At 44.9% G+C, this 23,913-nt stretch overlaps 3 protein-coding genes across 3 annotated transcripts; 1 reads left to right on the forward strand and 2 right to left on the reverse strand.

Annotated features, from left to right (window-relative positions):
- Positions 1–735: 735 nt before the first annotated feature.
- LOC123451800 (auxin-responsive protein SAUR36-like) lies at positions 736–2,017 on the reverse strand. The gene has a single exon (XM_045128341.1). It carries the CDS (start codon positions 1,403–1,405, stop codon positions 947–949), a length of 459 nt encoding a protein of 152 aa, XP_044984276.1. The 5' UTR covers positions 1,406–2,017; the 3' UTR covers positions 736–946.
- Positions 2,018–2,162: 145 nt separating this feature from the next.
- On the forward strand, positions 2,163–4,711 carry LOC123451799 (auxin-responsive protein SAUR36-like). The gene has a single exon (XM_045128340.1). It carries the CDS (start codon positions 3,306–3,308, stop codon positions 4,116–4,118), a length of 813 nt encoding a protein of 270 aa, XP_044984275.1. The 5' UTR covers positions 2,163–3,305; the 3' UTR covers positions 4,119–4,711.
- Positions 4,712–7,150: 2,439 nt separating this feature from the next.
- LOC123451801 lies at positions 7,151–8,702 on the reverse strand. The gene is made up of 2 exons (XM_045128342.1): positions 8,560–8,702; positions 7,151–8,075 (listed from the first exon to the last, which is right to left on the reverse strand). The coding sequence occupies exon 2, from the start codon at positions 8,027–8,029 to the stop codon at positions 7,454–7,456; it is 576 nt and encodes a 191-aa protein (XP_044984277.1). The 5' UTR covers positions 8,030–8,075; positions 8,560–8,702; the 3' UTR covers positions 7,151–7,453.
- Positions 8,703–23,913: the final 15,211 nt, after the last annotated feature.

The raw sequence follows: 23,913 nt of genomic DNA on the forward strand, positions 1-23,913 counted from the left end.
CGCCGAGGCAGAATACAGAGCCGTCGCCAACGCCGTCGCCGAGTCGATGTGGCTCCGACAGCTCCTCGATGAGCTCCACCACCCGCCGTCTCGCGCCACAGTGGTCTACTGCGACAACATCAGCGCCGTCTATATGTCAAGCAACCCCGTGCAACATCAATGCACCAAGCACATCGAGATCGATCTACACTTCGTCCGTGAACGTGTCGCCCTTGGAAAAATCCGCGTCCTTCACGTGCCCACGAGCTCGCAGTTTGCTGGCATATTCACCAAGGGTCTGCCGACCAGTGTATTCCTTGACTTTCGGTCCAGTCTCAACGTCGGCGAACCGCACGTTTCAACTGCGGGGGGGTGTTCGGAACCTCCCTCTGGATAACTCCTACTCCCTGGTCATGCGGATCTTGATAGGTAGCTTAGGCGCTACTCCTCGCCAGGTCGTGCGCATGCACCTGCATGCACGGCATGCATGGCTTGCTGCCGTTGTAAACCAACACCACAGCGTGTATATATATGTACTCTCTGATGCAATACAATCATCACCTCAGCGCATCATTCTCTAGTTGTAACTTCAAGAGTGCAGTGTAATCTTGATTTTGTTTCTCTGTGGCTATCAGTTTGGTACTGGTTGGACTAGAGAAAGGCCGATCCGTTCTCTGTTCTCCCAGTATCCTTCCATTCCGGCAAACTGCTACGGTGCCGATTCAACTTGGTCTAGCAAATCAGAGACACAAGGAATGATGCACATTGGTAGTACCTCTTGTCAAAAAGATATGTGTGCGTTTATACCCTTGGCTATCTATTGGAATTACAAATGTCGACTGTGCTATGCAAGGTAATCTTCATTACTATCCTATAGTCCAGCCTACCGCTTGCAACTGTATATTCACACCACGCAACAAACAGAAGCGGGCTAAAGATGGACACTACGGCAGCTGTTCTGCAGAAGCTAACAAACAGCTAGTACTTGCTGGTTAGGCCCTACGCCCACCACACCACCTTCAAAGCTGCTGCATGGCCTCGCGACGGAGCTCGTGAATGCCTTCATGACTTCCGTGGAGGCATCTCTCCGGAGCAAGCACATGGCGTACTCCATGACCGCTGCATCACAGGGCAGCACGATCCTCCCGTCATCGCCGCCTGCAAAGCCGAACTCCTCCTGGGACATCGTCAGGAGCTCGCTCAAGATGGGCGTGCCGAGGTATGCCAGCGGCACCTCGAACCGTGCCCCGTCTATGGTGTACACCATGCAGTGGCCTTTCATCGCCACCGATGGCCATGTCGCGCAGCACTCGTCATTGGATACTCCTTTCGCGGCCGTCGTGGTCCGGGTGAGCCTCTTCCTCCCCAGGGCTGCCATCCTCTGCCACTTCTTTGCCATCTGAGCAAGTCTCTTGGCACTAACCATGCTTGTCTTGCTCCTCCTTGTACTTCTTTCTTGGCTAGGTGTAGTAATGCTGCTTTGGCTTCTGAATGAACTTGATATGCTGCTGCTGGTGGTGGTGCTAATCTGAGGGATTTATAGGGGTGACGGAGAAAGTAAAGAGGACAATGCAGCTTAGGTGCAGCTATCATGACAGGTTGGCAAGGGACATGGCCATGAACACAGAACATGCAATGCTAACTGCAAGAGTGCAATGTGATTCTTGATTTGATTTGTCTGGGGCCATGAGTTTGCCACTTGTTGGACAGAACAAGCATAGTCTTTGGGTATGCTTCGACATCTGCCATACCGATATGTTTCACTGGCAAATAGTATAAGCAGCATATGAGTTATATGTAAATTGGGCCCATTTCTGTTTGTGATTGCGCAATCATATACATACTAATCATTTTGGGTGCTTGATTAATCATACCTTAACGAAATGTACCCTGAGAAGGAGATTTGTAGTGTGAGAGTCGCTCATGCAACAAGAAGATAAAATACCTTCAATGCTCCACACACCTAGCTAACTACTCTCTCCGTTCCATATTAAGTATCTCTGATTTAGTACAATTCCGATGTACTAGATCATTGAGAATTGTACTAAATCAGCGACACTGAATATGGAACGGAGGGAGTACAAGATTAAAAGTAGCTCATGATCGTTATTAAGTGACAAAATCTCTTCAGTGGTCGAGACACTTGGCTGTAAGATTACAAGTAGCTCATGTTTGGTAGCTGAACTATTGTCTCTACATGATTTATTTTCAAAAAGAAATAATGCAAGGAAAAGGAATTTACATTTGTCTGAACATAATGAGATCGATGTCCTGTGCAGAATTCTAATCATTTTTGCAGGAGTGGACATTACTTGATCACAATTTCATACTACTATATCAATTTGCAAATATGGCCTTGTGCCTATGCCATAAATAATCTGAGATTAGCCCCCATCCTCGACTCTACTCTACATGGGCGACAAGTTGGCATGCAGCGCTAACAACAAGTGTAAGGCCAAGATGCAGCAATGTACTTATCAGAGATCAAATCAGAGTGTGTTGCCATACCACACCGTGCATGCACGTCTTTTGACTGGAGAGATCAAATCAGCCTTTCCAGCCATCACCTACAGATTAACCCAGGCATTGCAACAGACTAATTTTACCATCAGTTCACAAGCTTCAATCCCAAATTAACTGTTAATCCAAGAAGATTGGAGTATGAGAATGGAGTCTCTAAACAAATATGAACACGTTCAAAACCAGAAGGACTACAGAAAGACGGACAATTACAAATGCTGAATATGTCTGTCCACAAGGAGCCAATTCCCCTTTTGAATCATTCTTATTTTCTTGTCCACATGGTCATGTCCAAGAAAATAAAATATAACTGGAAACATCACATTTTACAATATAGGACAATGTATTGTAACCGAGCAGTCAACAAAACACACATCAGATCTGCACTTTTTTTTTTTGGCATCGGAGACATCTGGTTCTGCTTGAAAATGTGATGTGCCACTTTCACAGGAAATAATTAAAAAAAAGGTGGTTGCTTCACAACAAGTTTGATTCTAGTTGTGTAATCCTATATCCAAGAGACAGGAAATGCAAGAAGCAGAACTCATCATGAGATGCCGAAAATCAAACAGATCATGTGCTACCTAGACCAGCACAAGATTTCAATGAAATTTTCAGAGAGAATTTCTTAGCCTAGACAATTTGGGCAAATTGCATCTCAGCCCGGATATCTACATCTCAGGGGGCGGCCACTCTACAAACTTCTTATCATTAGGATATAATCAAAAGTCAAGCAGGAACTCACAGACACAAATGGAGCCAGTTTCAGGTGGCCCTCAGTCACATGTCTCTTGAAACAGGTCAGTATGGGAGCAATTCACAATGTCCAAGCACCCAAGACTACGCTGCTAGTATCGATAGTCTCAGAGGAATCAAATCAAGACCACAATCACATTGCATGCCCATACACTCTGCAGCATCTTCTTGGCTCTGTCCGTTGCCAGCTTGTGCATCTTCTGACTACTTGGCTCTGTCCGTTGCCAACTTGTCATGATAGCTTGGTAGCTGCACATGCACTGCATTGCATTGTTCTCTTCTCTTCCTCCTCACCTATAAATCTATCAGCTTACCATCTTCATCACTTCATCCACAAACCAAGCACTACCACAGCACATAGCTGCTACAAAAGTTTCTCTGAACTTTCAGCGAAGAGAAGAGGAGAAGCAGTCATGGTCAGTGCCAAGAGGCTTGCCCAACTGGCAAACAAGTGGCAGAGAATGGTGGCTATTGGGAGGAAGAGGATCACCCAGACTACAACGGCGAAAAGAGCGGCCGCCGAGTGCCGCACGGTGACCTCAGTAGCGGTGAAGGGACACTGCATGGTATACACCTCCGATGGCAGCCGGTTTGAGGTGCCAGTGGAGTACCTCAGCACAGCGGTCTTCAGTGAGCTGCTGAGGATGTCTCAAGAGGAATTTGGATTCGAGGGCGGAGATAATGGTCGCATCACGCTGCCCTGTGATACTGCAGTCATGGAATACGCCATGTGTTTGCTCAGGAGAGATGCCTCCATGGAGGTAGTGATGGCGTTCCTGAGCTCCATTGCAAGACCGTGCTGCTTTGATGGTGATGTGGTGGTGCCATGCGTAGGGCTTAACCATTATGTAGGTGTTTGTTAGCTTCTGAAGAATGTCAGCAAGCTAGGATCCTTGTTCTAGGCACTATTGTTTGTTCAATGGAAGATGTAAATATGAAGTTAGAAGATTAGAAATGGAACAAAGTTTTGTGATGGAATTTGCAAAATGTTCAGTTTAAATGTCTGCTTTGGAGTGTGAATGCAGCGATAAAGCTTCAGTAACACAATTATAGTTGTGTTTTAACAAACCTAGTAAATGTGTACACTTTGAAACTACTAACACTAATGCATGCTGCTATTTTTGAAAAATCCTAATCAAGTCTCGCACATGTTTTTCTTGAAGAATGAGGCAGGTGCTTTGACTTTACAAGCAAACGCTCATACATTCAGGTATGCATGCATATGAGTTAGCAGCTTAGAATTACCTCCTCCGTCCCAACAATATAAGAGTGTTTTTCAAGCTATGTTAGCTTGAATGCTCTTATACTGTGGGACGGAGGGGGTACATTTCATTTAACCGCAAGTTCAGCTGAATAATTAATGAACAGCTGCCGAATTAGTAACAGTATGAAAACTACTCCCTCCGTTCCTAAATATAAGTCTTTTAAGAGATTTCACTAAGTGACTACATACGGAGCAAAATGAGTTAATCTATACTCTAAAGTATGTCTATATACATCCGTATGTAGTTCCCTACTAAAAACTCTAAAAGACTTATATTTAGGAACGGAGGGAGTAGTTATCAAACACTTACATAAGAACTAAAGTTATGAAATACTCCCTCTGTTCCTAAGTATTAAGTCTTTCTAGAGATTTCACTACGGACTACATACGAAGAAAATTGAGTGAATCTACTCTTGAAATATGTCCACATACATCCGTATATAGTCCGTAGTAGGATCTCTAAAAAGAACATGATTTAAAGGGAGTATACCTCTGAAAACAGAGTACCTTTTTTAACCCGTTCTGACATAAGTGAAAATGGGGGAAGCAACAATGAAATGGAGAGACCACATGAGATGCTGGACTGGAGACTGGTCATGCACGGACAGTGGCGGAGCTTCAGTGTGCACGGACAAGACCATGATTTGAAGAAATAACGACGATGGTCGAACAAGTTGATTCAGGCAGAATTACATCATCTGAGATCTGACTGATCAATAACCAATCTAAGACTGAAAGTTTAGCGGCGGCCGATCATGGCCATGAACGAGTTACTGATCTTTTAGTCCTACATGTTTTTTGCATTTCAGCAAAACAGGAGTCAAATCAGAGCTTCAGATAGCAGCATGATCATTGACACTGATGATATCTAAACCCAATCCATCCATAACAGAGTGACCGAACAGATCATGGCATTGTCCCTCACCATCTTGCCACACTGACAGATGGAATGAGAGCAGACGACCCATGTTTTGATGCTCCAAACATTTGGTCACATCACAATCTAATCCAAAATAATCATATATGCTACAACACTGCATGTGATGATCCCATGGCCTTGTCCCCTGCCATCTCTTCTGATGACAACTACACTTCACCGTCACAATGTCCTTCCTCTCGGCTATAAATTCAGCAAATGGCTAAGATTAACAGGATCACTTCATCAGCTCATCCACCACCAACAGAGTATTACAACATCTATCGCTCACTTCTCCGAATTCCTAGCTGAAAAACAAGACCCGGGACCAACAATGGTCAGCACCAAGAGACTTGCTCAATTAGCAAAGAAGTGGCAGAGGATGGCAACAATTGAGAGGAAGAGCCTGACAACAACAGCCAAAGAAGATGAAGAGTTCTGCACCTCAATAGCAGTCAAGGGCCACTTTGTCATGTACACAGCTGATGGGAGGCGCTTCAAGGTACCATTGGTGTACCAGGAGCTCCCAAGGATGTTCCAGGAGGAGTTTAGCTTTGCAAGCGATGGCAATATCACACTGCCTTGTGATGCCACAATGGCTCAAGATGCCTATATGTGGACACAAAGGGGGAAACAGTTCTTTTTTTAATAGACTGTGAAAGCCAGGACTTGAACTCAAGACCTTAGCTCTGATATCATGTTAAGCTTCATGCACTAGCCAACAAAATCAAAAGTCCAAACTGATGGAAAGGGCTAAGCAATCCACACATACACTTCAACAAGATATATGCAATAGAAGGAAAAATGTTGTGTAATGCACGAAATCTTGCATATAGTGAATAAATAGTTGATGGAGCAGCTCATTTAGATGTCAATAGTTCAATACTGCTTTCGTAATAATTCTGAATGAAAAATACACAAGTTTAATACATATATCATATAAGCCAGGTTATTAGGAAAAAAGAATGAATAAGTGACATGACCAGGTAATACAATAGCCATTTTCAATGTTGAATCTTTGAGAGAAACTAAAAAGGGAATCAGAATAAAAATAAGCAAGTAGGTACGTAAATCACAAAAGAAAAGAGAAAATAGTATCTAGCCGTATAAGGAAGGTTTATTCTTAAGATAGAAATTATCAACATTTACATGGTACTGAAGAACACTCCTGAATCCAACAACTTTGAATAAGGCAGTCGGCAGCCTGAAAATACTCGAGGAAAATTATAAAAACTCGACCTAAGGGGAGAGATATCCTGAAGGGATTGCATCGTAACGTTGAGAAAAGGCCCCGAATGCCAGCTTGCGCGGTGCAAGTATGCACAGCGAACACGCTGGCTTGCACAACTCAAGTATACACAGCGAGGGGCCTTTTTTTGTGAGAACCAGGATTCAAACCCTGGTTGGTAGCCCCACTCAGGAGGTCACTACCACATGCTAGACGCACATTCTCCTCAAGAGTATAAAAACACAGATTCGGCATGTGTTTTTTATTCATAATTTCCAGCTTCATCTGAAACCATGGTCAGCGGGCTTGGAAGATTAACACTTACAGAACAAACACTCAAGACAACTGTTCATCAATGTGAATTTGTTCATTTCAGCGTGTCAACATTTGTATGTACCATCATCATCATCAGAAAATAAAGGAGAGGAAAAATATATAGATGCATGGTGCATGAAGTAAAACAGAAGGCAGGTAATGCAACACAACAAAAGGAACATATAGACTATTAATAACAGAACTTGGTGCCAAACAAACTCCATTGCACAAAATTAATTATAGCAGGCCAAGCGCACAACAAGCAATTTGATAGAACTACTACTACTACTTAAGGCACACTTGATCGCTGACAAGTAGCATAATACATAAGCAGTTGTTTTTGTTCTTGGCTCGATAACGAGATGCAGCAAACTACTCGAGGAAGCCATCTTCCTTACTATGGCAATCAATGACCCTCCTGCCCCCTTCGCCTTACTTTCAGCTAGCTAGCTTCATTACTATGGCAATCAAGCTTTTACTTCGTTTCGCGAGTGGTTGCACGTGAAGTGGCAGCGGCGTAGGCGAGGTCAATGTGCTCTTGCACAAACTTCTCCAAGGTTTTTATGTGGTCCAGGAAGACCTTGGAGTTAAACTCATCGGCCGCCGTAACGTCCTCACAGAGGTGGATGAAAATGTCGAGGTGGTCATGCGTGATGAGCCTCTGCGCGGCGAGAGCGGCCTCAAGGCAGAGCTCTGCAGGCGCGGTGACAGGCAGGTGCAGGGTCATCAGTGCACGGAATAGATCATTTCCATGAAGGCCGGCGAGCCGGGCAGTAGGGGAGACAGAGTGGCGGCGGCCTTTAGGGCTGCGCGTGGCCTGGAGGCGAGCAGTGAGGTTGTCCAGCTCACTGATGTCATTGCCGAAATCACGAAGGAAGTTGGCCAACATCTGTTTGAGACAATAGGCGTAGATGGGGGGGTTGGAGATGCAACGTGCCGCAGCAGTGCTCAGCACCTGCCGGAGGCGTACCATAGCATCAGGATGTGGGTGGGTGCCCCCGGCCAACTCAATAAGACGATTGCTGCTTGCCGAAATTGCCTCCATGTCCATGGCCGGCCACGCTGTTGACTCGAGCGATCTCCCGCACCCAGTCTTGCTGCCAAGGTGGTAGATATATAGAGGGGTTAACAATCACACACGGTTGTCCATTCAACAAACATCAACGCAGAAATGATGATTCACAGGAAAAGGCATGGGTATTGCAGGCATAAAAAAAAAAGATGGCTGATAGAAGCCGACTCCCAAATTGGTCTGCTGCTGTTTCAGACTGGGAATTGATGATTAACAGGTTCCAGTATGAATTGGGCCAAAGACACCTTACAGGATGAACTAGCATCAATTGAGCCCTTGAGAAGATCCCAAAACTAGTGTAGATTGAGTTGATGGCATGCTAGGAATTATTATTATTTTTTGCCTGAAAGCTGCGTAAGAACAGATCCAGCAAATCACATCTGGGCTTAGGGTTCAGTGGGGATGGGGGCGGAGAGGATGTCCGGCGGTGAGTGGCGGAGTTCCTGCAGTCGCCGTGAGAAGCAGGGCGGGGAGGCGTCGGACGGGTGGCGAGATAGCCGGATACATACCGTCGGTGAGGCAAATGCGGGCGGCCCTTCGGGGAAGAGGTGAGGCGGCAGCCGGCGGTCCGATGACGCGGTGGTAGGCGCAGGCGGCGCACCGGGGAGACTGGGGTTTGATTTGGGAGAGCGACTCTTGCCTCTTTTTTTTTTTAGAAGGTTGTCACGTGCCATTCATCTAGTCAAGCAGAATACACACAAATGAAGTGGGTCAGCGAATTAAATTAGCAGACAAAGGTTGCTAGGTGGTTGTGTGACAAGTGGATCAGGCCGGTCACATGCGGACACCACGAGGGTGCGCGTGCGTCCGTTTCGACACATTTCAGTCCCAAATTTGAGCCGAAATGGATCGACGCGGACACATTTTAGCAATGGGTCCGCGTGTTGGGCCATCACTTTTGTCCTTGCGGATGCAAACGGACGACCGTAGATGAAATGGGTCGCTCCATTAAAGTTGCTCTTAGATCGTCTTAAACTAACTAGACACGTTACGTGCAAACCGAATTATTTTCATTTAAGCTGAACAAAAACATTTATATTTCAGGCATATTTTAACAGAACTATACAGGGCTACGACGAGGGGGTGCGATGATGATGGTGGTGGCGCTAAATCTGGAGGGTTTTCAGCAAAGCTGACAAGTATCAGGCTGGTTCACCGGACAAACCAGACAGATGCAATGTCGGAGAACTCCTGGTCACGTTTATATAGCGGTTGGATGTCATGACGGATGTTGTACAAGGAGGAGGTGGAAGAAAGTGGAGGTGGGACGAGATGCGGTTATTCGCCGGCGCCCGCACACGTTTATATTACGAACGGATGCAAAATGTTAGTCGAAGAGGTGTTTAATGTCGGTCGACACAAGAATGAGTGTGTGGCGCTCAGGACACCGGAGTAGGTGAAAGCACATTTCATGCCTTAAGGGTTTTGAGGATGATACAATGCAATTTGCGGACTAACTGTGTGCCTAAGCTACATGTGTATACTTCATATGACACAGGACGGTTGGACACCCCCTTGGAATAAAAAAATGTGAAGACGGCATTTTCAACGCGTTTATTTCTTTGGTCATAGAAAATTTATACTATTAAAAAGGGTCCGTATTAGAATGCATTTGGTGAATCAAATACATACACATCTACTCCCTCCGTTCCTAAATATAAGTCTTTCTAGGCATTCTATTAAAAGACTACATACGGATGTATATAGACTTACTTTAGAGTATAGATTCATTCATTTTGCTTCGTATGTAGTCACCTAATCAAATCTCTTAAAAGACTTATATTTAGGAATGGAGGGAGTAAATATTTACACTCGCATGTAGTTTTTTCGTTTTGGGGAGAGAGCTTCCTATCTAACCATTGCAGAAAAAACTACCCTGAAGGGTTGTACCGTTTGGTGCGCCAGTTGTACAACCCGAGCGTGCACCGACCCTTCCACACAGAGAAGGGTGATTCCTCTCGGGTAGGGCATGTTGTTCCGGGTAGTTGCGGCCCATTTATTCTGGTACGTACTGTATTTATTAAGTATTGGTACAACCGGGGTCATGGGCGGTTGTATATATCGTTCCGGACTTAGGACACCTCGGAGGCGGTTGAACCGGCTCGCCTCGTGTACCACTTGATGAACAGCGAGCAGGATGATTCCGCTCGGGTTCACTAGCGGAACAGGGCAGTGGTCGTATATTAGTTCCAGTGAATCCTTACATACTGGTACTACCGATGTCCGACAACGGTTGTACTTGGCAGGCATCAAAAGGTTCTCATGTGGCGGTTGTATTGGTAGTTTGTACTCCCTCCGTTCCTAAATACAAGACCTCGTAGAGATTTTGCTATAGACTACATACGGAAAAAAAATAAGTGAATCTATACTTTAAAATATGTCTATATATATCCGTAAGTAGTCCATAGTGCAATCTCTACAAGGTCATATATTTAGGAACGGAGGGAGTACTGCTCAAGTACCGCGACTAGGTGATTCCACTAGGGTCTTGTGTGTGTGGTACAAGACGGTGTTTACGTCGTTTGTTTAGATTTATTATTAATTTAAACCGTTACAAGTGGACCTCATCGTGGTTGTACCATTGTGGCACTACATGTGCACATTTTAGCCTTGGGCGGTTGTACCACCCCTGTGCGAATCTATACATAAGGATTGGATTTGTAGGGATATATATAAAGAGGTGGTTCTTCCATCTCCCACCTCTTTCTCTCGTTCATTGCTGGCCTAAGTTTTTTTATCTTGCCCAATCTCTTTTCCTAACGAATCAAATATCTTGCCCAATCTCTTTTCCCAACCAATCAAATTTGTTGATTCGTTAGGAATTGAGGAAGAAGAACTAGATTTACACTTTTAGAGAAGTAAATTTGATTTCCCATACTTCCACTTATGGAACTTATTACTCTTGAATGTTTGGACGCCTAGATAGAAGAGGCTATCTCGGAGCCACTTTTCATTGGGGAGAAGCTATGTGCTAGTGTTGGGATCTTTCAATTAAGTTGTGGAGAGAGCCCCAACCTTGTTTGTAAAGGTTTTGGTCGTGGCCTTCAAGGGCATCGCTAGTGTATTCATGACACCTCTCACTGGGCGAGGGCCTGAGGAGAATAAGGTAGTCCTAAGGACGTGATACGTTTGCATCATATCTATAATTTATGAAGTATTCATGCTATTTTTACATCAATGGTATATAGTTTTAGTGCACTTTCATATTATTTTGATGGACTAACCTATTAACTTAGTGCTTGGTGTTAGTTCATGCTTTTTGCATGTTTTTGGTTTCGAAGCAAAAAAACCACACCTACGAAAGTCCAAAAACAATGAAATTTTACGGTGATTTTTATGGACCGAGAAGGACCATAGAAGCTTCAAGAGGCAACCAGAAGATGGACGAGGGGCCCGTAAGGGGTGTCCGCACCCCCTTGGATCAAGCATCCCGACACTCTTTTGACATGATTCCAACGCTAAAAATCCTATAAATTGAGAATCCCCCAAAAATAAACCAAGAACTTTTTCGTCGTTCTTGCAGGCCCCTGTTCTGAAGAGACGTCATGTGGATCCTTGTTCCGGTGCCCTACCGGTGAGGGAATGATTGGGAGGCCATCTTCACCATCCTCGTTGCGTTCGTGGTGATGCGTGAGTAGTTCAACCTCGGAACTGGGGGTTTGTACGAGTAGCTATGTGATGACTGTTGGAAATATGTCCTAGAGGTAATAATAAATTGGTTATTATTATATTTTCTTGTTCATGATAATCGTTTATTATCCATGCTAGAATTGTATTGATTGGAAACTCAAATACATGTGTGGATATATAGACAACACACTGTCCCTAGTGAGCCTCTGAAGGACTAGCTCGTTGATCAAAGATGATCAAGGTTTACTGGCCATAGACATGAAATGTCGTTTGATAACGGGGTCATATCATAAGGAGAATAATGTGATGGACAAGACCCAAACTATGAACGTAGCATATGATCGTGTCAGTTTATTGCTGTCGTTTCATGTATGTCAAAGTATTTGTTCCTATGACCAAGAGATCATGCAACTCCCGGACACCGGAGGAATACCTTGTGTTATCAAACGTCATAACGTAACTGGGTGACTATAAAGGTGCTCTATAGGTATATCCAAAGGTGTCTGTTGGGTTGGTATGGATCAAGACTGGGATTTGTCGCTCCGTGTGACGGAGAGGTATCTCGGGACCCACTCAGTAATACAACATCACAACAAGCCTTGCAAGCAATGTGACTAAGGAGTCAGTTACGAGATCTTGTATTATGGAACGAGTAAAGAGACTTGCGGGAACGAGATTGAACTAGGTATGGAGATACCAACGATCGAATCATGGGCAAGTAACATACCAATGGACAAAGGGAATAACATACGGGATTAACTGAATCCTTGACATAGAGGTTCGGCCGATAAAGATCTCCGTAGAATACGTAGGAGCCAATATGGTCATCCAGGTCCCGCTATTGGTTATTGACCAGAGAGTGTCTCAGGTCATGTCTACATAGTTCTCGAACCCGCAGGGTCTGCACACTTGAGGTTCGGTGACATTTTGGTATTATTGAGTTATGTATGTTGGTAACCAAAAGTTGTTCGTAGTCCCATATGAGATATCGGACATCACGAGGAGCTCCAGAATGGTCCGGAGGTAAAGATTGATATATAGGAATGTGGTTTTTGGATTCCGGAAAAGTTTCAAACATTTCCGGCAGTGTACCGAAAGTGACGAATGGGTTCCGGGGGTCCACCCACCCCGAGGGGGGCACATGGGCCTAGGAGGTGGCGCACCAGCCCCTGGTGGGCTTGGGAAGCCATCCCCAAGAGGCACATGCGCCAAGAGACCAAAGGGAAAGAGGGAAGGAGGAATCCCACTAGGAAGGGAAGTCCTCCTCCACCAAGCCGAATGGAGGAGGACTCCTCCCCCTAGTTCGGCTGAACCTCTCCTCCTTGGAGGAGAGGGCAAGGCAACCCACCTCCCTCTTCCTCCTATATATAGTGGAGGTTTTGAGGGCAACACACACCAGAAAATAGCCACGCGTTGCCCTCTCCTCCATAGACCGTCTCCCTCGTCTAGATTAGTCCCACATAGCTTGGCAAAGCCCTGTTGGATTAGTTCACCACCACAACCACCACGTCATCGTGCTAGACAACTTATCTACCTCTCCCTCCCTCTTGCTGGATGAAGAAGGCAAAGATCTTCATCGAGCTGTACGTGTGCTGAACGCGGAGGTGCCGTCCATTCGTCACTAGATCGTGAAGGATCGTGATGGGATCACGAGACGGCTTGTGATGGGATCGTGGGACGGATCGTGATGAGATCGCGGGGCGCATCGTGATTGGATCACGAAGACGTACGACTACATCAATCACGTTACATATGCTTCCGCTTAGCGATCTACAAGGGTATGTAGATGCACTCTCTCCTCTCCTAGATGGTCATCACCATGGATAGATCTTATGTGCGCATAGGAACGTTTTTGTTTCCCATGCGACGTTCCCCTGCAATGACTGATGTTTGTTGTGTATCCCTTGCAACGGCGCCAGGAAATAGTTGTGTCGACGGCACCAGGAATCCTTCAGCTACGGCTACGCCTTAAGGGACTTCCTAGGCAAGTATGCAAAGGATTTCCCCCGTGGCGTTGGAGCCTTGCGTTGGTGTTCCCTCGAAGCGGAAAGGGTGATGTAGCACAGCGACGGTAAGTATTTCCCTCAGTTTTAGAACCAAGGTATCAATCCGGTGGAAGAGTATCTCAAGATCCTGCACAAACACAAAAGCTTGCACCCAACGCTATGAAGGGGTTGTCAATCCCTTATAGATTGTTTGCCAAGTGAGAACTGAAAGCAACAAAGTAACAAAGCAAAGTAAAAGCGGAGGTGTAAACGATGGATGTGAATAGACCCGGGGGCCGTAGTGTTTACTAGTGGCTTCTCTCATGAAAGCAAGTAGACGGTGGGTGAACAAATTACTGTCGAGCAATTGATAGAACCGCGCAAAGTCGTGACAATATCTATGCAATGATTATTTCTATAGGCATCACGTCCGAAACAAGTAGACCGATACTTTCTGCATCTACTACTATTACTCCACACGTCGACCGCTATCCAGCATGCATCTAGTGTATTAAGTTCATAAGAACAGAGTAACGCCTTAAACAAGATGACATGATGTAGAGGGATAATCTCAAACCAATGATAAAAACCCCATCTTTTTACCCTTGATGACAACTACTTGATGTGTGCCTTGCTGCCCCTACTGTCACTGGGAAAGGTCACCACATGGTAGAACCCAAAACCAAGCACTTCTCCCATTGCAAGAATCATAGATCTAGTTGGCCAAACAAAACCCAAGACTCGGAGAGACTTACAAGGATATCAAATCATGCATATAAGAAATCAGCAAAGACTCAAATGTATATCATAAATAATCTGATCACAAATCCACAATTCATCGGATCTTGACAAACACACCGCCAAAGAAGATTACATCGGATAGATCTCCATGAAGATCATGGAGAACTTTGTATTGAAGATCCAAGAGAGAGAAGAAGCCATCTAGTTACTAACTACGGACCCGTAGGTATGAAGTGAACTACTCACAAGTCATTGGAGGGTGATGATGATGAAGAAGAAGCCCTCCAACTCTAAAGTCCCCTCCGTCAGGGCGCCAGGAAGGGTCTCCAGATGAGATCTCGCGAAACGGAAGCTTGCGGCGGTGGAAAAGTATTTTCGAGGCTCCCCTGATATTTTGCGGAATATTTGGGAATTTATAGGCCAAAGACCTAGGTCAGGGGGCGGCCAGGGAGGCCACAAGCCTGCCCACCGCCGCCTCCCCTGGTGCCGGAGTGGGGGCTTGTTGGCTCCCTGGAGCCCACCTGGCTTGGCCCAAAAGCCCCATGGTCTTCTTTCGTTCGGGAAAAAATTATTTCGGGGTTTTTCTTTTGTTTGGACTCCGTTCCAAAATCAGATCTGAAAAGAGTCAAAAACACGGAATAAAACAGGAACTGGCACTTGGCACTGAATTAATAAGTTAGTCCCAAAAAAGATATAAAAAGTACATAAAACAACCAAAGAAGACAAGATAACAGCGTGAAACCATCAAAAATTATAGATACGTTTGAGACGTATCAAGCATCCCCAAGCTTAACTCCTGCTCGTCCTCGAGTAGGGAAGTGATAAGAATGAATTTTTGATGCTTTCATGCTACCTAGCATAGGTGTCCTTTGTAATTCCTCTTATGTGACGTGAATGTTCAGATCCATTAGATTCAAAACAATAGTTTGCTATTGACGTGGAAACAATAATAATTCAAGCAACCTAGCAAAGTAATCATGAACTTTCAAAATAACAAGGCCAAAAGAAAGTTATCCCTACAAAAGCATATAGTCTGGCTATGCTCTATCATCATTGCACAACGAATTTAAATCATCCACAACCCCGGTATTGATCAAGTAATTGTTTCACACCTTTACTTTCTCAAACCTTTTCAACTCTCACGCAATACATGAGCGTGAGCCATGGTTATAGCACTATAGATGGTGTGGAATGTGGTGGAGGTTGCAAGACAAAAAAGGAGAAGATAGTCACATTAACTAGGCATATCAATGAGCTGTGGAGATGCTCATCAATAGATATCAATGTGAATGAGTAGGGATTGCCATACAAATGATGCACTAGAGCTACGAGTATGCGAAAGCTCTTAAAGAAAACTAGTGGGTGTGCATCCAACTTGCTTGCTCACGAAGACCTAAGGCAATTTTGAGGAAGCCTATCATTGGAATATACAAGCCAAGTTATATAATGAAAATTTCCCACTAGCTATATGGTGGTGACAAAACGAGAGACTCTCAATCATGAAGATCATGGTGCTTAATATGCACAAGTGTGGAAAAAGTGGTAGCATTGTCCCTTCTCTCCTTTTCTCTCATTTTTTTATTGGTGGGCTCTTTGGCCTCTCTTTTTTTGGTGGGATTCTTTGGCCTCTTTTTATTTCCTCACATGGGACAATGCTCCATTAATGATGATCATCACACTTTCAACTCAAAACTTAGAGCAACTATGACTCTATATGGAATGCCTTCGGTAGTGTACTGTGGCAATGATCTAGCATGGCATAGACATCAATGGAAATCTCATGCTAGCTATCTTACGATCATGCAATGGCAATGTAGACGTGGTGGCACATGTCATGGTGGTAGTTGCATGGCAATATATCTCGGAATGACTTTGAAAAAGCCATAGTAGGTAGGTATGGTGGCTGTTTTGAGGGAGGCTAATGGTGGGTTTTGTGCACCGGCGAAAGTTGCACCGTACTAAGAAGATAGTGATGGTGGAAGGTGAAAGTGCATCTAAACCATGGACTCAACATTAGTCATGAAGAACTCATATACTTGTTGCAAAAGTTTTATTAGTAATCGAAACAAAGCATTCAACGTATACTCCTAGGGGAAGGGTTGGTAGGTATAAACCATCGCGAGATCCCGACCGCCACGCAAAGGATAACAATTAATATACTAATCATGCTCAGATTTCATCACATAGAGGTTCACCATACGTGCATGCTACGGGAATCACTAACTTCAACACAAGTATTTCTAGATCCACAACACCTTACTAGCATGACTTCAATATTACCATAACCACAACTCAAAACTAATTGAGATGAGTCAAACTTCTCTAACTATTCAATGCACATGAAGGTGGAAGTTTTCGTATCCCTTTGGATAACTACCCCTTTTGAGAATACTTTCAAAGCATAGATCAACTACCAAGCCACGCACCGCTGTGCTCTAAAAGATATAAGTGAAGCACATAGAGCAAACTGTTGGAATTATGCCCTAGAGGCAATAATAAATATAGTTATTATTATAATACCTGTATCAAGATAATCGTTTATTATCCATGCTATAATTGTATTGAATGAAGACTCATTTACATGTGTGGATACATAGACAAAACACTGTCCCTAGCAAGCCTCTAGTTGGCTAGCCAGTTGATCAAAGATAGTCAGTGTCTTCTGATTATGAACAAGGTGTTGTTGCTTGATAACTGGATCACGTCATTAGGAGAATCACGTGATGGACTAGACCCAAACTAATAGACGTAGCATGTTGATCGTGTCATTTTGTTGCTACTGTTTTCTGCGTGTCAAGTATTTGTTCCTATGACCATGAGATCATATAACTCAGTGACACCGGAAGAATACTTTGTGTGTATCAAACGTCGCAACGTAACTGGGTGACTATAAATATGCTCTACAGGTATCTCCGAAGGTGTTAGTTGAGTTAGTATGGATCAAGACTGGGATTTGTCACTCCGTGTGACGGAGAGGTATCTCGGGGCCCACTCGGTAATACAACATCACACACAAGCCTTGCAAGCAATGTAACTTAGTGTAAGTTGCGGGATCTTGTATTGCGGAACGAGTAAAGAGACTTGCCGGTAAACGAGATTGAAATAGGTATGCGGATAGTGACGATCGAATCTCGGGCAAGTAACATACCGAAGGACAAAGGGAATGACATACGGGATTATATGAATCCTTGGCACTGAGGTTCAAACGATAAGATCTTCGTAGAATATGTAGGATCCAATATGGGCATCCAGGTCCCGCTATTGGATATTGACCGAGGAGTCTCTCGGGTCATGTCTACATAGTTCTCGAACCCGCAGGGTCTGCATACTTAAGGTTCGACATTGTTTTATGCGTATTTGAGTTATATGGTTGGTTACCGAATGTTGTTCGGAGTCCCGGATGAGATCACGGACGTCACGAGGGTTTCCGGAATGGTCCGGAAACGAAGATTGGTATATATGATGACGTCATTTGATTACCGGAAGGTTTTCGGAGTTACCGGGAATGTACCGGGAATGACGAATGGGTTCCGGGAGTTCACCGGGGGGGCAACCCACCCCGGGGAAGCCCATAGGCCTTGTGGATGGCGCACCAGCCCTTAGTGGGCTGGTGGGACAGCCCAAAAGGGCCCTATGCGCATTGGAAGAAAAATCAAAGAGAAAGAAAAAAAAGAGGAGGTGGGAAGGGAAGGAAGGACTCCCACCCACCAAACCAAGTCCAACTCGGTTTGGGGGGGAGACCTTCCCCCCCTTGGCTCGGCCGACCCCCTTGGGGCTCCTTGAACCCCAAGGAAAGGTCCCCTCTCTCCCACCTATATATACGGAGGTTTTAGGGCTGATTTGAGACGACTTTTCCACGGCAGCCCGACCACATACCTCCACGGTTTTTCCTCTAGATCGCGTTTCTGCGGAGCTCGGGCGGAGCCCTGCTGAGACAAGGTCATCACCAACCTCCGGAGCGCCGTCACGCTGCCGGAGAACTCTTCTACCTCTCCGTCTCTCTTGCTGGATCAAGAAGGCTGAGATCATCGTCGAGCTGTACGTGTGCTGAACGCGGAGGTGCCGTCCGTTCGGTACTAGATCGTGGGACTGATCGCGGGATTGTTCGCGGGGCGGATCGAGGGACGTGAGGACGTTCCACTACATCAACCGCGTTCACTAACGCTTCTGCTGTACGGTCCACAAGGGTACGTAGATCACTCATCCCCTCTCGTAGATGGACATCACCATGATAGGTCTTCGTGCGCGTAGGAAAATTTTTGTTTCCCATGCGACGTTCCACAACAGTGGCATCATGAGCTAGGTTCATGCGTAGATGTCTTCTCGAGTAGAACACAAAAGTTTTTGTGGGCGGTGATGTGTGTTTTGCTGCCCTCCTTAGTCTTTTCTTGATTCCGCGGTATTGTTGGATTGAAGCGGCTTGGACCGACATTACTCGTACGCTTACGAGAGACTGGTTTCATCGCTACGAGTAACCCCGTTGCTCAAAGATGACTGGCAAGTGTCGGTTTCTCCAACTTTAGTTGAATCGGATTTGACCGAGGAGGTCCTTGGATGAGGTTAAATAGCAACTCATATATCTCCGTTGTGGTGTTTGCGTAAGTAAGATGCGATCCTACTAGATACCCATGGTCACCACGTAAAACATGCAACAACAAAATTAGAGGACGTCTAACTTGTTTTTGCAGGGTATGCTTGTGATGTGATATGGCCAACGATGTGATGTGATATATTGGATGTATGAGATGATCATGTTGTAATAGATAATATCGACTTGCACGTCAATGGTACGGCAACCGGCAGGAGCCATAGGGTTGTCTTTATACTAATGTTTGTGCTTGCAGATACGTTTACTATTTTGCTAGGATGTAGCTTTAGTAGTAATAGCATGAGTAGCACGACAACCCCGATGGCGACACGTTGATGGAGATCATGGTGTGGCGCCGGTGACAAGAAGATCGTGTCGGTGCTTTGGTGATGGAGATCAAGAAGCACGTGATGATGGCCATATCATGTCACTTATGAATTGCATGTGATGTTAATCCTTTTATGCACCTTATTTTGCTTAGAACGACGGTAGCATTATGAGGTGATCTCTCACTCAAATTTCAAGACGAAATTGTGTTCTCCCCGACTGTGCACCGTTGCTACAGTTCGTCGTTTCGAGACACCAAATGATGATCGGGTGTGATAGACTCAACGTTCACATACAACGGGTGCAAAACAGTTGCGCACGCGGAACACTCGGGTTAAGCTTGACGAGCCTAGCATGTGCAGACATGGCCTCGGAACACATGAGACCGAAAGGTCGATCATGAATCATATAGATGATATGATTAGCATAGGGATGCTTACCACTGAAACTATGCTCAACTCACGTGATGATCGGACTTGAGCTAGTGTAAGTGGATCATGAACCACTCAAATGACTAGAGAGATGTACTTTTTGAGTGGGAGTTTAGCGAATAATTTGATTAAGTTAAACTCTAATTATCTTGAACATAGTCTAAGTCCTCTTTGAATATATTTGTGTTGTAGATCATGGCTCACGCGACAGTCACCCTGAATTTTAATACGTTCCTAGAGAAAGCTAAGTTGAAAGATGATGGAAGCAACTTTATAGACTGGTCTCGTAATCTTAAGCTAATCTTACAAGCTGGGAAGAAGGATTATGTCCTTAATGCTGCGCTAGGAGATGAACCACCCGCTACGGCTGATCAGGATGTTAAGAACGCTTGGTTAGTGCGTAAGGAGGACTACTCAGTAGTTCAATGTGCAGTCTTGTATGGCTTAGAACCGGGACTTCAACGTCGCTTTGAGCGTCATGGAGCATTTGAGATGTTCCAGGAGTTGAAGTTTATCTTTCAGAAGAACGCCCGGATCGAGAGGTATGAGACCTCCGATAAATTCTATGCTTGCAAGATGGAGGAAAACTCGTCTATTAGTGAACATGTGCTCAAAATGTCTGGGTACTCAAACCGTCTAGCTGAGCTGGGGATTGAACTCCCGCAAGAGGCTATCACTGACAGAATCCTTCAATCACTGCCGCCAAGCTATAAAAGCTTTGTGTTGAACTACAACATGCAAGGGATGAACAAGTCTCCCGGCGAGTTGTTTGCGATGCTGAAAGTCGCAGAGTCTGAACTCCGTAAAGAGCATCAAGTGTTGATGGTGAATAAGACCACTAGTTTCAAGAGAAACGGCAAAGGCAAGAAGGGTAATTCATAGAAGAGCGGCAAGCCTGTTGCCAATCCGACGAAGAAACCCAAAGCTGGACCTAAGCCTGAAACGGAGTGTTACTATTGCAAGGGTATGGGTCACTCGAAGCGCAATTGCCCCAAGTATCTCGTAGATAAGAAGGCGGCCAAAGAAAAATCAGGTATATTTGATATACAAGTTATTGATGTGTACTTAACCGACTCTCGTAGTAGTGCCTGGGTATTCGATACCGGTTCTGTTGCTCATATTTGCAACTCGAAACACGAACTGCGGAATAGACGAAGGCTGGCGAAAAGATGAAGTGACGATGCGCGTAGGAAATGGTTCCAAGGTTGATGCAATCGCCGTCGGCACAGTTTCACTTCAGTTACCATCAGGATTAGTTATTAGCTTAAATCATTGTTATTTAGTGCCTGCGTTAAGCATGAACATTATATCTGGATCTTGTTTATTGTGAGACGGTTACTCTTTTAAGTCAGAGAATAATGGTTGTTCTATTTCTATGAGTAACATCTTTTATGGTCATGCACCCAATGTGAGAGGATTGTTCATATTGAATCTTGATAGCGATACACACATACATAACATTGAGACCAAAAGAGTTAGAGTTAACAATGATAGCGCCATATTTTTGTGGCACTGCCGCTTAGGTCATATTGGTGTAAAGCGAAGGAAGAAACTCCATGCTGATGGACTTTTGGAGTCACTTGACTTTGATTCACTTGACACGTGTGAACCATGCCTCATGGGCAAGATGACTAAGACTCCGTTCTCCGGAACAATGGAGCGTGCAAGTGACTTGTTGGAAATCATACATACCGATGTGTGTGGTCCGATGAGCGTGGAGGCACGCGGCGGATATCGTTATTTTCTCACCTTCACTGACGATTTGAGTAGATATGGTTATGTCTACCTGATGAAGCACAAGTCTGAAACATTTGAAAAGTTCAAGCAATTTCGGAGTGAAGTTGAAAATCATCGTAACAAGAATATCAAGTTCCTACGGTCTGATCGTGGGAGTGAATATCTGAGTTTCGAGTTTGGTGCTCACTTAAGACAATGTGGAATTGTTTCACAGTTGACACCGCCTGGAACACCACAGCGTAATGGTGTGTCCGAACGTCGTAATCGTACTTTATTAGAGATGGTGCGATCTATGATGTCTCTTACCGATTTGCCGTTATCGTTTTGGGGTTATGCATTAGAAACAACTGCATTCACTTTAAATAGGGCACCATCAAAATCCGTTGAGACGACACCATACGAACTATGGTATGGCAAAAGGCCAAAGTTGTCGTTTCTTAAAGTTTGGGGATGTGATGCTTATGTCAAAAAGCTTCAGCTTGAAAAGCTGGAACCCAAAGCGGAAAAGTGCGTCTTCATAGGTTACCCAAAAGAAACAGTTGGGTACACCTTCTATCTCAAATCCGAGGGCAAAGTGTTTGTTGCTGAAAAGGGAGCTTTTCTCGAGAAGGAGTTTCTCTCGAGAGAATTGAGTGGGAGGAAGATAGAACTTGACGAGGTTGTCGAACCTCTCATCCCTCTGGATGGTGGCGCAGGGCAAGGGGAAACCTCTGTCGTTGCGACGCCGGTTGAGGAGGAAGTTAATGATGATGATCATGAAACTCCGGTTCAAGTTTCTATCGAACCACGCAGGTCGACGAGACCACGTGCTGCTCCATAGTAGTACGGTAATCCCGTCTTATCAATCATGTTGTTGGACAACAATGAACCTGCAAATTATGAAGAAGCAATGGTGGGCCCAGATTCCAACAAATGGCTAGAAGCCATGAAGTCCGAGATAGGATCCATGTATGAGAACAAAGTGTGGACTTTGGAGGTACTGCCTGAAGGCCGCAAGGCTATTCAGAATAAATGGATCTTTAAGAGGAAGACGGACGTTGACGGCAATGTGACCGTTTATAAAGCTCGACTTGTGGCAAAGGGTTTTTTCACAAGTTCAAGGAGTTGACTACGATGAGACATTCTCACCCGTAGTGATGCTTAAGTCCGTCAGAATCATGTTAGCAATAGCTGCATTTTTCGATTATGAAATATGGCAGATGGATGTCAAAACGGCGTTCCTTAACGGTTTCCTTAAGGAAGAATTGTATATGATGCAACCCGAAGGTTTTGTCGATCCTAAGAATGCTAACAAGGTGTGCAAGCTCCAGCGATCCATTTATGGACTGGTGCAAGCATCTCGGAGTTGGAACAAACGCTTTGATGAGGTGATCAAAGCATTTGGGTTTATACAAGTGGTTGGAGAATCTTGTATTTACAAGAAAGTGAGTGGGAGCTCTGTGGCGTTCCTAATACTATATGTGGATGACATATTGCTGATTGGAAACAACGTAGAGTTTTTGGAGAGCATAAAGGATTACTTGAATAAAAGTTTCTCTATGAAGGACCTAGGAGAAGCTGCTTACATTCTAGGCATTAAGATCTATAGGGATAGATCAAAACGCCTGATAGGACTTTCACAAAGCACATACCTTGATAAAGTTTTGAAGAGGTTCAAAATGGAATAGTCCAAGAAGGGGTTCTTGCCAGTTTTACAAGGTACGAGATTGAGTAAGACTCAGTGCCCAGCAACTGATGAGGATAGAGAGCATATGCGCTCCGTCCCCTATGCTTCAGCCATAGGCTCTATCATGTATGCAATGTTGTGCACTAGACCGGACGTTAGCCTGGCCATAAGTATGGCAGGTAGGTTCGAGAGTAATCCAGGAGTGGATCACTGGACAGCGGTCAAGAATATCCTGAAGTACCTGAAAAGGACTAAGGAGATGTTTCTCGTGTATGGAGGTGACGAAGAGCTCGCCGTAAAAGGTTACGTCGATGCAAGCTTTGACACAGATCCGGACGACTCTAAGTCGCAAACCGGATACGTATTTATTCTTAATGGGGGTGCGGTAAGCTGGTGCAGTTCCAAGCAAAGCGTCATAGCAGATTCTACATGTGAAGCGGAGTACATGGCTGCCTCGGAGGCGGCTAAGGAGGGTGTCTGGATGAAGCAGTTCATGACGGATCTTGGAGTGGTGCCAAGCGCACTGAATCCAATAACCTTGTTCTGTGACAACACGGGTGCCATTGCCTTAGCAAAGGAACCACGGTTTCACAAGAAGTCCAGACACATCAAACGACGCTTCAACCTCATCCGCGACTACGTCGAAGGAGAGGATGTAAATATATGCAAAGTGCACATGGATCTGAATGTAGCAGACCCGCTGACTAAACCTCTTCCACGGCCAAAGCATGATCAACACCAGAACTGTATGGGTGTTA

Source organism: Hordeum vulgare, chromosome 5H, assembly GCF_904849725.1.
Source record: "Hordeum vulgare subsp. vulgare chromosome 5H, MorexV3_pseudomolecules_assembly, whole genome shotgun sequence".
Taxonomy (NCBI): domain Eukaryota; kingdom Viridiplantae; phylum Streptophyta; class Magnoliopsida; order Poales; family Poaceae; genus Hordeum; species Hordeum vulgare.

Excerpts from the sequence above, each read along its gene's own strand:
- LOC123451800 (XM_045128341.1), bottom strand. The coding sequence starts at position 1,405 with ATGGTTAGTGCCAAGAGACTTGCTCAGATGGCAAAGAAGTGGCAGAGG.
- LOC123451799 (XM_045128340.1), top strand. The coding sequence starts at position 3,306 with ATGGGAGCAATTCACAATGTCCAAGCACCCAAGACTACGCTGCTAGTA.
- LOC123451801 (XM_045128342.1), bottom strand. The coding sequence starts at position 8,029 with ATGGACATGGAGGCAATTTCGGCAAGCAGCAATCGTCTTATTGAGTTG.